We start from the raw sequence: 14,382 nt of genomic DNA on the forward strand, positions 1-14,382 counted from the left end.
GGGGGTGTTGGTCGATGAGAAACTGAACACTAGCCAGCAGTGTGCGCTTGCAGCCCAGAAAGCCAGCTGTATACTGGACTGAAGCATGACCAGCAGGTCTAAGGAGGTTATCCTGCCCCTCTTCTCTGCTCTTGTGAGACTGTGTACAGTTCTGGTGTCTTCAACATAAAAAGAACATGGAGGTGTTGGAACAGGTCCAGAGGAGGGCCACAAGGATGATCAGGGGATTGAGAAAGTTGGGACTGTTCAGCCTGGAAAAGAGAATGCTGTTTGAAGACCTCGTAGCAGCCTTCCAGTATCTGAAGGGGGCCTACAAGTATGCTGGGGAGGGAGTCTTTATCAGGGACTGTAGTGATAGGACAAGGGGTAACGGGATAAAATTTAAACAGGGGAAGTTCTTTACTGTGAAGGTGGTGAGGCACTGGAATGGGTTGACCAAGGAAGTTGTGAATGCTCCTTCTGTGGCAGGGTTCAAGGCCAGGTTTGATGGAGTCTTGGGTGACATGTTTTTGTGGGAGGTGACCCTGCCCATACCAGGGGGGATTGAAACTAGATGAACTTAAGGCCCTTTCCAACCCTAACTATTCTATTATTCTATGTCTTGGTGATAGATAGTCTTATTTGCAGCAGTATCCTCTCTGCAATTATCGTGGTTTAAGACCAGCCGGTAACTTGGAACCCCGCACATGCTCGCTTGGTCCCTCCCTTTCTTACCTCTCCTGCTCCCGGAGGGATGGGGAGGAGATTTGAAAGTATGTAAATCCCACGAGTTGGTATAAGAACTGTCCAGTAATTAAAGTATAATTCAAAGCAACTACTACTACCCCTGATAATTATGATGATAAGGGAAATATCATGGGGAGAGAATATAAAACTAAAAGGGAAAAGGAAAGAACAAAACATTAAATAAAAGTGATGCACAATACAATTACTCATCACCTGCTGACCAGTACCCAGCCTGACCCGAGCAGCGATCTGGGCCTTGCGGCTATGTTCTCCCCTTTTATATACTGGGCATGATGGGCTGCGGTATGGAATCCCCCTTTGGCTATTTTTTTCTCTGGTGTCCTGTCTGTGCTTCCTCTCAGCTTCCCATGCCCCTCCTCACTTTCAGAGCATGAGACTGAAAAAGTCCTTGATCGGCATAAACATTACTTAGCAGCATCTAAAAACATTGGTGCGTTATCAGCATTGTCCTCAGACTAAAGTTGAAAGCACAGCACTGCACCAGCTACTAAGAAGGAGAAAAACGACTGTTACAGGTGAACCCAGGACAGCAAGTAAACGTGCTAAAATGATCTTTGTAGGCATTTAAAATGTCTAAAATGTAGACCATGGTATTTCACACAACTTCACTTAGTGTTTTCTGTGGGGGATTGTTTTTCTTTGCATGAACTTCTAGACTTTGTTATAAAAATTTAGCCTTGGCCATGATCTGATTTAATTATTTTATTACAATTGATTAATATCAAGAGGCAATAAGCAAGCAGTGCTGGGTGTGCGGGGAGTCTCCGCTCCACCAACAACGCACACCGGGGTTTCTGGGGTACAGTCTCTTATACTTCTCGGTCCAGGGTTTCAGTTCCTGGTTTTGAGTTCCAGCCAATCCTGTTGTCTTCTTTGCCCGAAACTCAATGTGGCTCCTTTTCATTTGTTTCTGTCCCGTTGCTGAGGTCTTCTCTCCAGGTAAAGAAACATACTGAAACTTCTCGGTAATACATTAACCGAAAGATGTCTATCACAAGCTTAACCACAATCTTAGACCTGTATATTTAACAGGATGTGTCTCCTTGGTTACTTAACCCCCTTAAAGCATTCAAGCAGCTAAACAAAGCTAAAAGCGTTCCTTATTGTTTTAACAGTCTAAATGATTAAAGAGGGGACTAGCTTATTCCCTTCTTTCTTCTTCTTTCCCATCATTACATTGACAGCAACATTTATTATAATCAAGGTCGTTTTTATACATTCCACACATAGTACACCGGTCACAGGTGCATTGGTAACAATGATTTCTAAGTTCTTGACACGAATCATTCTCGTATTCTTTACAACTTAAAAAAAATCTTCTATATTTACAAGAAAATTCTTGTAAATTCTAAGATTTGCCTGCGCAGTAGGTAAAGAAGTAGGGTTCCCTGCCTTCACTCTGTTCTAGATAGGAGAATGCATACGATTGTTTAGAACATATCTAATCAACTAAGGCCATTACTGTCTTTGACAATGTTTTTATAGGGAAATTGAAAGCAATTTAATTCATAATAGAGGCAGCACTCTGTCTTCTAGAACATCATGTACCTTTCAGGAGTTTTTGGCTCCTTCAGCCTAATGTTGGTGCCACAGTTCAGAGCTATGTGTATTTTCAGAAAATGAACCTAATATTCTTTGGGCTTGTGCCACAGTATTTTTAGAGAATAGTGCAGAACCATTGCTTTTAAAAGAATAAAAATTTTAGAAGTCTCATAATTTATCAAAAATTGTTGCAAGAACAGTGGAGAATTTATTGTTTTGGAACATCTAAAAGTTAAAGTTTTTTGCCAGTTATCATTTGGTGTTAATACGTGATATTGATCCTGCTTAAAATGGCTAAGATTTTTTTTTTTTGAGCTTTACTCTAAAAAACGATTACTCATGGGCTTTCTTAAAGAGAGTGTGCAAAGTGAACTGTGAGAGACTCTCTATACAAGTGTGAGTATTTTTGATAAAAACTTTTTTGGTTTGTTTTAATTTTATTTTAAACTTAAATTAGCTGCTGTATTCTGAAATCCATTGCAAATGAAGCATGCGGGTATTGTCCTTAGAATTGCTGCCGATATTAGTGTCAGAATGGTAACATCTTTCAAAATCCTTTTTCTTCATTTTGCTAGTTCTGTTGTAGGAGGCAGAGACAAATTAATAGATGAAGCATAAAAAGTGCTGGAAGGATTTTTATGTGCAAAACATTATTGAAATTGGCAAAGAAGGATTTAGAAATTTTTTTGTATTGTGGCTTCTGTCAATCTTAAAATTAGGTTTTGTTTGTGCAAAGCCTTAAATTGGGGAATATTTAGCATCTTGTTACAGTCTCAGTAGAATTTTGTGGCAGAGCAAAAAAGTGAATTCCTTCTGAAAAATGTAAGGGGGGGTGGTTGTCATGAAAATCAAAGCAAAACACTCTTAAAGCCTTCCTTGCTTGGCATGGAAAATTAAAAATACCCAATAAAACTGTCTATGCAACTGTTTTTCTTTTACCAGTTATAATTAAAGAGGAATGAGTTTGAAATGTAGGCTTAGATACGTACATTGTATACTGTGTGGTAGCTAATTAGTGGTAGCTGTTAGTGGTAGCTAATCTTGCTCTATGGTTTTTATATATTCTAGTTTTGTCCATTGGGCAGATTATTTTTAAGTATAATGAGATTCACTGTTTTATCCTAAATAGTAAATTAAACTCTTTTCTTTCAAAAGTCTGCATTTGTTAACTACCAAGATTCTTCTGAATTTAGTGTGACTAACAGTTATCCCATTTATATGTATGTGTTTGCTCACCAGGAGTTTTTCCTTCATCTGTTAGCTGCTCATTTTATTGTCTTAAAAGGGAATGATAAAATATGTTTTAATGTTAAATATAGTATATTGATGATAAACATGCAAAGGCATTTTTGAAGGCTGGTAGAGATCCTGAATTTATTTTATTTTGAATTTATTTAGATCTCAATTTGGTAGTGAGCTTTAAATAATAGCTTTATTGAAATGTCTTTCACAATCACACTATATTAATATTATGTAGTTGAGCTTGAGGTTGGCCCAATAGACAAATGCATTCCAAGTTTTGGAACAGCATATCATGAGTGAAAAATGAAATAAAATGTTTGAGGTGCCATTTGCATATTAAGCCAATGCCCTGCAGGGGTTTCATGCTTTTCTAGGTGTCTCAGTCGTTTTGATGTTAGACTGCTTTTAATTTTGCTAAAATATACTTTGTTGAACGGGAGATATCCAGAAAGTCTTGCATAAATTTACTTTTGGTTTTGCTCTTTAGACAGTGCCTTGTTATAAACTAAAATCACACATTCCTGAGTGTAAATTGATCATTTTCACAATGGAAATATCAGGAATACTTGTGGCTACTTTCAAAATGTGGAAATATTTTTATTTTTTTTTTCTCCACTTGTTTTTCTTCCTAGGTTTTGGCACTGATTGCATTCATTTGCATAGAGACCATCATGGAATGCTCCCCTTGCAAAGGCCTTTATTTCTTTGAGTTTGTGAGCTGCAGTGTGTTGGTGGTTACTGGAGTTCTGTTGCTTATGTTCAGTCTAAATCTTCACATAAGAATACCGCAGATCAACTGGAATCTTACTGTAAGTGCATTCAGATTCTTACTCTGTTAAAAATAGCTGCAAATCTTTTTTTAAGTTTGGTCTTTGAACTTTACTTTCTACTGTTGCTTAAGATTGTGTATGGGTGTTCTTTATGCTGAATAAAGTAGACATTTTAATTTGAATGTTAACAGCAGAATGAGCTCTGAAATGTAGCAAGATTAAACTACATTAAATAGAGCTAAAATTGTCTTCTGGTAGACTCTCTTTGGAAGGAAAAACCTCCTGCTAATGCCAGTAATTACTCCTTGCGGATGAAGTGGATAAAAATGCAGGCTGTAGTTATTTAACTGACAGATGCTGTATTTACAGTAGCCTGCTGTTCTCTTTTAAGCTAGTCTTTTTATATTAGGACAGCTGTGCTGCGTATTTTCTTAGATTAATACGGTCATTGCATAATAGAGTAAAAAATTATGTGCTTTCTGTGAAAATCGTGTGTTTTGAATTGCTTACATGCGTAACTATTAAACATTGACTGGTAATGCTTAATGCATTCTCAAATACGAGGAGTTTTAGGAAGAGAACTGCTGGCAGCGCATATTCCTTTTGTACAGGTCTCTATTTCCATGCTGTATTATGAGTTAAAACTTTCAGATTGGGTTGCATAAACACAGGTCACAAAATCAACATCTTAAGTCACTCTGGCAAAAGATCTGTCAGCTTCAAGGACAATATTTATATCAACTTCTTTGGGCAGTACAGATACATATATGCCCATGTTCTGTTTTATTTTATAACAGTAATTTTGTAAGTACTGTTGGAGACCAGTCCCAAAGGTATTTAGGCTTCTGTGTGATTTTTTTATTTTTTATTTGTTTCTAATTTAATTTATTAATGTTGCAATTAATGTTGTTTATAAGCCTAAATGACTTGTCTAAAATGAGCCTGGAATATGGAATTTGATCATCATTTGTACCCTGGGGATGCATGATCTATTGAGGAACATTTCCTAAGAGTACTTGGTAGATAGATTAGATGAACTGAGAGCTGTGACTGGTAATGGTAGGTGGGGAAGATCCAGGTGGCTTGCAAAATAAAACCACTGGAATGTTACTGGGCTGTCTTGGATCTGCTGCTTTTGTCTCCATTCTGCCAGTATTGTTACTACTTATCTTGGAAAGCTGAAAAGCAGCAGCTGCAGAGAGAAGGTAGACTGTGTTTCTCTTGCCAGCTTGTTTTTTTTAACAGGCATCTATGAGAGACTGAACTGAAATCAGACTCCACTGCCCATTGTCTCAAAGATTGGTATGAGAAGCTAAGATGGGATTCCACTGTCCTGATTCAAAGGGATCACTCCACAGTACACACTGTACAGTAAAGCACAGACCTTTATTGGCACTGGAAGCACGTGGGGGTTCAAACCTCCATACACATGTCCAAAGAACAGGCACATGAAAAACAACAAGGTGGTTGGTGACAGCCAACATAGCTGCACTAAGGGGAAATCCTGCCTGATCATTTGGTGACCATCTATGATGGGGCTACTGAAAAGATGGATGGGGCAAAGCAGTTGATGTCATCTACCTGGACTTGTGCAAAGCGTTCAACATTGTCCCGCACAACATCCTTGTCTCTAAATTGGAGAGATATCATTTTGATGGATGGACCACTCGGTGGATGAAGAATTGGCAGGGTAGTCACATGCAAAGAGTTGCGGTCAACGGCTAGATGTCCAGTTGGAAACAAGTAACGAGTGGTGTCCCTCAGGGATCAGTGTTGGGACTGGTCTCGTTCAACATCTTCGTAGGTGACATGGACAGTGGGATTGAATGCACCCTCAGCAAGTTTGCTGATGAAACCAAGCTGTGTGATTCGGTTGATATGCTGGAGGGAAGGAACACCATCCAGAGGGACCTTGGCACTCCTGTGAGGTGGGTTGATGCCAACCTCATGAAATTCAACCAAGCCAAGTGCAGTGTCCTACACCTGGGTCAGGGCAATCCCAGGCGCAGCTACAGGTTGGGCAAAGAAGAGATTCAGAGCAGCCCTGCAGAGAAGGACTTGGGAGTGTTGGTCGATGAGAAACTGAACACTAGCCAGCAGTGTGTGCTCACAGCCCAGAAAGCCAACCATATCCTGGGCTGCATCAAAAGGAGTGTGACCAGCAGGTCGAAGGAGGTGATCCTGCTACTCTGCTCTCATGCGACCTCACCTGGAGTACTGTTTACAGTTCTGGAGTCCTCAACATAAGAAGGGCATAGGCTGAAAGAGCCTCCGAGAGGGCAGCGACATGTCGCTGCCCACCAGGCGCAGGGAGGAACAAGCAGGTCGTGTTGCTGACCCTGTTGCTGGTGTCCGACTGCGGACCAATATGGTCGCCTCCAGAAAGAGAGCTTGCAGTAAGAAGACTGTAGCAACTCGGGCAGAGACCCCGTCCCAAACTGTGGCTGTTCAAGTCTCTGGATGCAGGGAGTGCCAGAGCCTGCTGCTGCCGGGGGAGGGAGGACAGCATTCCACCTGCATGAGGTGTGAGCAGGTAGAAGATGTGCTTAACCTGGTGGCAAAACTTAAGGAGGTTGAGACGCTGAGGACCATCAGGGAGTGTGAAAGGGAGATTGACTGGTGGAGTAACTCCCTGGCGTGCCAGTTGGAACGGTTCCAGGGAGATACCCCCCAAAAGGGGAAGGACCCCCTGCCTTCTCACACAGAGGGGGATGGCCCGAGACACCCCCTGCCCTGTAGCTGTTGCGCAGAGGTAGGGGACCAAAAAGACGACAAGGGTTGGAAGCGAGTTCCAGTTCGACGTCGTGGGAAACCCTCCCGCCTTCCTGCCCTGCTTCCCCAGGTGTCCCTTCGTAATAGGTTCAAGGCCCTGGATCTTGAAGGAGAGGTAGGTGAGAATGTGGTGCAAGGCCAGCCTACAAGGCCACATAGGAAAAGGCAGTCGACTTTGCACCTCAAGACTGCCTCTGATAAGAAAGGAAAGAAGGGTCATTGTAGTAGGAGATTCCCTTCTGAGAGGAACAGAGGGCCCAATATGCAGAGTTGACCCTCATCATAGGGAAGTGTGTAGTCTGCCTGGAGCCCAGATCAGGGATATCACTAGGGCGCTCCCCGACCTGGTGCACCCGACAGACTACTACCTGCTGCTGGTCTTCCAGACAGGTGAGGGGGAAGCTGCTTCCTGCAGTCTGAGGGGGATGAAGAAAGACTACAGGGCCTTGGGGTGGATGGTGAAAGAGTCTGGGGCTCAAGTGATCTTCTCACTCCTTCCATCTTCCACTGATGATGTGGGACGGAATGGGAAAATTCAGTCCATAAACAATTGGCTTCGAGACTGGTGCTGCAGGCAGGGCTTTGGATTCTTTGATAACAGCTGGTTTTATAGGGCACCAGTCTGGACAATGGCATGTGAGAAAGGTTTATGTCACAGAGGCAAAAGGATGCTGGGGCACAAATTAGCAGGGCTCATTTGGAGAGCTTTAAACTAGATTCGAAGGGGGATGGGGTTGTAGCTGGGCTTGCCCCAGTGGGGCAGCACTCCAGAATTAATGAAGACTGGGAGGCCTCCTATAATCCTAGGGTGAAATCGGTGTGCTCAGCTCGCTCCCTGGAATGTCTGTACACCAATGTGCGCAGCATGGGAAATAAGCAGGAGGAGTTGGAAGCCTGTGTTTAGTCAGGAGATTATGATCTGGTGGCAATTACAGAGACGTGGTGGGACAGCTCACATGACTGGAATATAGTCATGGAGGGCTATGTCCTTTTCAGGAAAGACAGGCCAGCCAGGCGGGGTGGTGGGGTTGCTCTTTATGTGCGGGAGCAACTACAATGCACTGAGTTCTGTCCAGGGACAGATGACAAGCGAGTTGAGAGTCTGTGGGTGAGAATTAAGGGGCAGGCTGGCAGGGGGGATACTGTTGAGGGTGTCTTGTTACAGGCCACCAGATCAGGGTGAGCAAGTTGACGAGGCCTTCTACAGGCAGCTGAGAGCGGCCTCACAATCACAGGCCGTGGTCGTCGTGGGGGATTTTAACTTCCCTGATGTTTGCTGGAAGGACCACTCAGCAACCCAGCCACAGTCCAGGAGGTTCCTCCAGTGTATGGATGATAACTTCCTCCTGCAAATGGTGGATGAGCCAACCAGGAGAGGAGTGCTGCTGAATCTCATCCTCACTAACAAGGAGGGTCTGGTCGAAGCAGTAAGGGTTGAGGGCTGCCTTGGTTGCAGCGACCACGAGATGGTGGAATTCAGGATCTTGTGTGGTAGGACCAGTAGAATAGCAAGTAGAATTGCAACCCTGGACATTAGCAGGGCAAACTTTGGCCTTTTCAAGCAATTGCTAGGGGAAATCCCATGGGCAAGGCTGTTTGAAGGTAAAGGGGCCCAAGATAGTTGGTTGGCATTCAAGGATTGCTTTTTCAGAGCTCAAGATCAGAGCATCCCGACACGTAGGAAGTCAAGGAAGAGGGCCAGGAGACCTGCGTGGCTAAATAGGGAATTGCTGGGTATGCTGAAGTGAAAGAGGAGAGTTTAGAGGTCATGGAAGGAGGGGCTGGCCACTTTGGAGGAATATAAGGCTGCTGCTAGAGGATGTAGGAAGGCAGCTAGGATGACTAAGGCCTCCTTAGAATTAAACCTGGCGAGAAGGGTCAAGGACAGCAAAAAGAGCTTTTTCAAATACATGGCAGATAAAACTAACACCAGAGGCAATGTAGGCCCACTGATGAGCGGGATGGGTGCCCTGGTGACAGAAGATACAGAGATGGCAGAGTTACTGAATGCCTTCTTTGTCTCTGTCTACTCTGCTGCAGGCAGTCCTGAAGAGCCCTGTACCCCTGAGACCTTAGATGAAGTCAGGTCAACGGAGCGGTTTGCCTTAGTGGATGAGGAATGGGTTAGAGACCAGTTGAGCAATCTGGACATCCATAAATCCATGGGTCCAGATGGATGCACCAGCGGGTGCTGAGGGAACTGGCGGAAGTCATTGCTAGACCGCTCTCCATCATCTTTACCAAGTCTTGGGAAACGGGAGAGGTGCCTGAGGCCTGGAGGAAAGCAAATGTCACTCCAGTCTTCAAAAAGGGCAAGAAGGAGGACCCAGGTAACTATAGACTGGTCAGCCTCACCTCCATCCCTGGGAAAGTGATGGAACACCTTATCCTTGGTGCCATCTTAAGGCATATCAACGATAAGAGGGTTATGAGGGGCAGTCAACATGGCTTCACCAGGGGGAAATCATGCTTGACCAATCTCTTAGCCTTTTATGAGGAAATAACACGGTGGATGGATGATGGCAGAGCGGTGGATGTGGTCTACCTTGACTTCAGCAAAGCATTTGACACAGTCTCCCACAGCATCCTCACAGCTAAATTGAGGAAGCGTGGTCTGGATGATCAGGTAGTGAGGTGGACTGTGAACTGGCTGAAGGAGAGAAGCCAGAGAGTTGTAGTCTATGGGGCTGAGTCTAGTTGGAGGCCTGTAACTAGTGGAGTGCCTCAAGGGTCAGTACTGGGACCGGTATTATTTAATATATTCATCAATGATTTAGATGAGGGAATTGAGTGTACTATCAGCAAGTTTGCTGATGACACTAAGCTGGGAGGAGTGGCTGACACGCCAGAAGGCTGTGCTGCCATCCAGCGAGACCTGGACAGGCTGGAGAGTTGGGCAGGGAATAACTTGATGAAATATAACAAGGGAAAGTGTAGAGTCCTGCATCTGGGCAGGAACAACCCCAGGTTCCAGTATAGGTTGGGGAACGACCTGTTAGAGAGCAGTGTAGGGGAGAAGGACCTGGGGGTCCTAGTGGACAACAGGATGACCATGAGCCAACACTGTGCCCTTGTGGTCAAGAAGGCCAATGGCATCCTGGGGTGTATTAGAAGGGGGGTGGTTAGTAGGTCGAGAGAGGTCCTCCTTCCCCTCTACCCTGCCCTGGTGAGACTGCATCTGGAATATTGTGTCCAGTTCTGGGCCCCTCAGTTCAAGAAAGACAGGGACCTGCTGGAGAGTTTCCAGCGCAGGGCAACTAAGATGATTAAGGGAGTGGAGCATCTTCCTTACGAGGAAAGACTAAGGGAGCTGGGTCTCTATAGTTTAGAGAAGAGGAGACTGAGGGGTGACCTTATTAGTGTATATAAATATATAAAGAGGGAGTGTCACGAGGATGGAGCCAGGCTCTACTCAGTGGCAAACAATGATAGGACAAGGGGTAATGGGTACAAACTGGAACACAAGAGGTTCCGCTTAAACTTGAGAAGAAACTTCTTCTCAGTGAGGGTGACAGAACACTGGAACAGGCTGCCCAGGGAGGTTGCGGAGTCTCCTTCCCAGGAGACATTCAAAACTTGCCTGGACACATTCCTGTGTAACATTATCTAGGTGTTCCTGCTTTGGCAGGGGGATTGGACTGGATGAGCTTTTGAGGTCCCTTCCAATCTCTAGCATACTGTGTACTGTGTACTGTTGGAGAAAGTCCAGAGGAGGGCCACGAGGTTGATCAGGGGACTGGAACACCTCCCGTATGAAGACAGGCTGGGAAAGCTGGGGCTGTTCAGCCTGGAGTAGAGAAGGCTGCATGGAGACCTCATAGCAGCCTTCCAGTATCTGAAGGGGGCCTATAAGGATGCTGGGGGGGGACTCTTCATTAGGGACTGTAGTGATAGGACAAGGGGTAAGGGATTAAAACTTAAACAGGGGAAGTTTAGATTGGATATAAGGAGGGAATTCTTTCCTGTTAGGGTGGTGAGGCACTGGAATAGGTTGCCCAGGGAGGTTGTGAATGCTCCATCCCTGGCAGTGTTCAGGACCAGGTTGGACGAGGCCTTGGGTGATATGATTTAGCGTAGGGTGTCCCTGCCCGTGGCAGGGGGTTGTAACTAGATGATCTTAAGGTCCTTTCCAACCCTAATTATTCTATGATTCTATGATTCTCTCAGCTGTTTACCTTTTAGCTTAATATTATTGCTGAACTGCTAATACTTGTTAGCTACGTGCTTAATTCTTCCTTCAAACTTTTATCATCCTATCTTGCCATTAGAGATGTCCCTGCTTAGAAGCAACTTACAGAAGCAGATGCAAGGCTTTCTGTGGGCCTGGCGGAGTTCTAAGGCATTTCTTATCATGCTTCACCAGAAGGGTGGGGCCTCCACTAAGTGAGTGCAGTCACCTTTTAAGTGCTGCCTCCTGCCTTGTACTCATGCTAAAAAGTAATTTCAACTAAGGCCTAATGGCTTTGTCTCAGTCCATTGTCGCAAGGATTGGTGTGAGGAACTGAAATTGGACTCCAGCATCCTGAGAGATGGGTGGGAAGAGCTGAGATAAGACTCTTTTGTCCATTATCTGAGGATTGGTGTGAGTAATTGCTGCCCATTATCCTATGAATTTCTGCAGAGGTGCAGTTGAAGAGCTGCCTACAAGACCAGTGAAACTGGTCCACCAGAAAGGTGTGATATTAAGAACAGATATACTCCCCCCAACTCATAATAAAAGGGGGAAAAGGTAACTGCCAGTGAGGACACTCTCCATGAGGACAACTCCATGGGCACACCCACCTCCGATGACTACTATGTACCCTTGGGGGCGCTCTCCTCCGATGCTGACTACGGACCCTGGAGGAGTTCTACCACCAAGGGTGATGACTACAGACCCCCAGACGCCGCTGGATCCACAGTGGTGACTATCTCTCTGCACCCTGAATTCTTGCTTCATTGCTATCTTTTTTCCAGTCTGTCCTATCACTTTCTCTTTTTTATAATAATTTCCTTTTTTATAATAATTGTCTTTTTAATAATAAAGCTATTGTGATACTTGATCTTGTTTTTGTCTTATTTTCACTCTTGGGATCACAAATGAGACGGGTCCAGCACTGGGGTTTTCTCCATTTGGACCTTGACATTAAATTGGTGTCACAGATAGGATCCCTTGCAATGAAAAGTACCGTAATATCATGTAAAGTGTAAGGTATTACGTGTGTACTTCTCCCAACGTAAGCAGTAGATTTTGTAGAAACAAAATTTGTGTTCCCTCCCTGAGAGGATTGCCCCATTCAGAAATGAATATCTGTGAAGATGGGCCTCTGGGCAGGGTTGGTGTTTTAGAGAAACATGAGGCTTGCCCCTCTCTGCCAGGGGTGGAGTGGGCAAAAAAAAAAATGGCATAATTTGCAAAGTGTAACAGACTGAATAAGCGCCCTGCAGAAGGAGGCAAAACCGCAGCCCGGAAAGGGTAAATCAATTATCTGTGTCGTGCTGGGCACCAGCTTGGCTGCTGCAGTATAGGCTAGAGAACAGCAAACAGCTGAATCTCAGTTTGTACAAACTTTACAAGACCTATTCCAATCCCTGCAGGATCAGGTAGTTAACTTTAAAGAACAGTTAGACAAAGATAAAAATCAGGCTACTTGCAATTAGCCCTGAAAGAGCAACTCCTTGCAGAGAAAAACTCCTCTCTGTGGTCCAAGAAAATGACTGAATACCCCCTTGGTGACCTGGAAGAGGCAAGACAGATTAGAAAAATGTAAATATCCCTGCCATGTCTCTCTGACCTGTGATAGAAGCAGAATATACTTACGAAGGGGAAGAGGATGAATTCCCAAAGTGAGGAATCCCACGAAGGAAGTTCCATATACTGCTACGGAATTAGCTAAACTTAAAAAGGAATTTGGTCATACTCTAAAGGAATCGGAATCTGAATATTGTGAGAAACGTGCTCACTTCTAAAAAAAATTTATTAGGGACAAAGTCATTGGATCAAAGAAAACAGCGTGCATGATCATAGCCCGAAGTGCACCGTTATACCCGTACACAAGCTTTTTATCCATTCTATATTGCATCAGCCGAATACATATTCATAGTTATCCCGAGAACAGGGAGGAATTATTACAATTGCTTCTCCGAAAGGATTTCCATAAGTCCGCCCTGGTCTCCTTTTGGCACATGTTCTCTGCCTCCTGGTGGTCATCTCGGGGGTCTTTGGGGATGAAGTAAGACGTCTTCCTCTAAGGTGAACTTTTCACCCTGGGTCTTGAGCCAGTTCTGACCAGTCCTGTGGGTGTTAGTTCTTTCAGTTTCTCTCACTGGTGTTACATTACAGGATGGTCAGGTCTGATAAGCTTTTATCTTGTGCAGGCCACATATGTTTGGCGAAAGCAAAATTTCATTAGCCCTTTATTACCTCTCACAATCCACCCTTTTTCTTTTGCCTTTATATTTTGCTTGAGCCATAGTTATGAGTCTTATTTATTCTCTCCATCCTTTCCATAATCAGCCTAGCTTCTTCTAAGGAGTCTTTTTCATTTATTGACTTCTTTCTTAATAACATGATTTTCTGAGTCGTACTAGATGTAGCCATTTTAGGGTCTATTGTGATTCTGAGAAAACTCCAGGAGCAAACTCGCCAACAGAGTTTCAAGTTGACAAGCAGGTATTCTTTATTGTGGCTCCGGGAGACACGGGGGATAGCTCCTCCTAACGTGTGTCCCTGTATTGCCATGCAGGCCATCCTTATATGGTCACTGGGCATATTACATCATTTTCCAAGAAGTTTCTGGCATGCATACAAAAATGTGATGGTGGTCTTTAATGGTCGTTTACTTTTCCCAACAAGCTTAATTAACATTACAGACATAGCAATCATCCTGTCCTTCTACTTATCAGTTAGTTTAACTGCTCCCATCCTGGATATCTGCTAGTCCCAGATACTCCCCATCCCCAGGTCCTGTTTTTCTATTCTGCTTTTCTTGCACCTTTTGTGCTAAGGTCCTGAGGGCCTGAAACTATGTCAACTACCTTCAAGCACTGCAGTTATTTTCCATTGCAAAGCCATCAAACTTAACATTACTTAGAACTGATTACATTTTGTACTTTTGTGCCTCCTTGTCTCCGTTGGCATTGTGACTACTTGCATGCCTTGGACCTCACTGGTGATTAACCGAATAAAATGAGGTATTAGGCAAGGAACAAACATCAGGTCGGCACCTGCACATAAGAGGAAGAAACCTACTTTCTTCCACCAGGCCACTCCCAATAAATTGTCCCACCAGCGAGCTTTCATCATGGATTCCCATTTTTGTACTGGTAC

The 14,382-nt window shown here is 44.2% G+C and overlaps 1 protein-coding gene across 1 annotated transcript in view; it reads left to right on the forward strand.

Moving 5' to 3' along the window:
• The first annotated feature begins 2,779 nt into the window (after window positions 1–2,779).
• The window catches only part of LOC133279432 (CKLF-like MARVEL transmembrane domain-containing protein 4), a 46,077-nt gene continuing 34,474 nt past the window's right edge, over window positions 2,780–14,382 (forward strand). Inside the window, exons 1-2 of the mRNA XM_061473140.1 lie at window positions 2,780–2,785; window positions 4,164–4,340. Coding sequence (XP_061329124.1) covers window positions 2,780–2,785; window positions 4,164–4,340 — 183 coding nt within the window. The remainder of the gene's footprint in view (window positions 2,786–4,163; window positions 4,341–14,382) is intronic.

This window comes from Pezoporus flaviventris, unplaced genomic scaffold (assembly GCF_033815535.1).
Source record: "Pezoporus flaviventris isolate CSIRO_AGI_PZ_B2104156 unplaced genomic scaffold, CSIRO_AGI_Pfla_v1 ptg000077l, whole genome shotgun sequence".
NCBI classification, from domain to species: domain Eukaryota; kingdom Metazoa; phylum Chordata; class Aves; order Psittaciformes; family Psittacidae; genus Pezoporus; species Pezoporus flaviventris.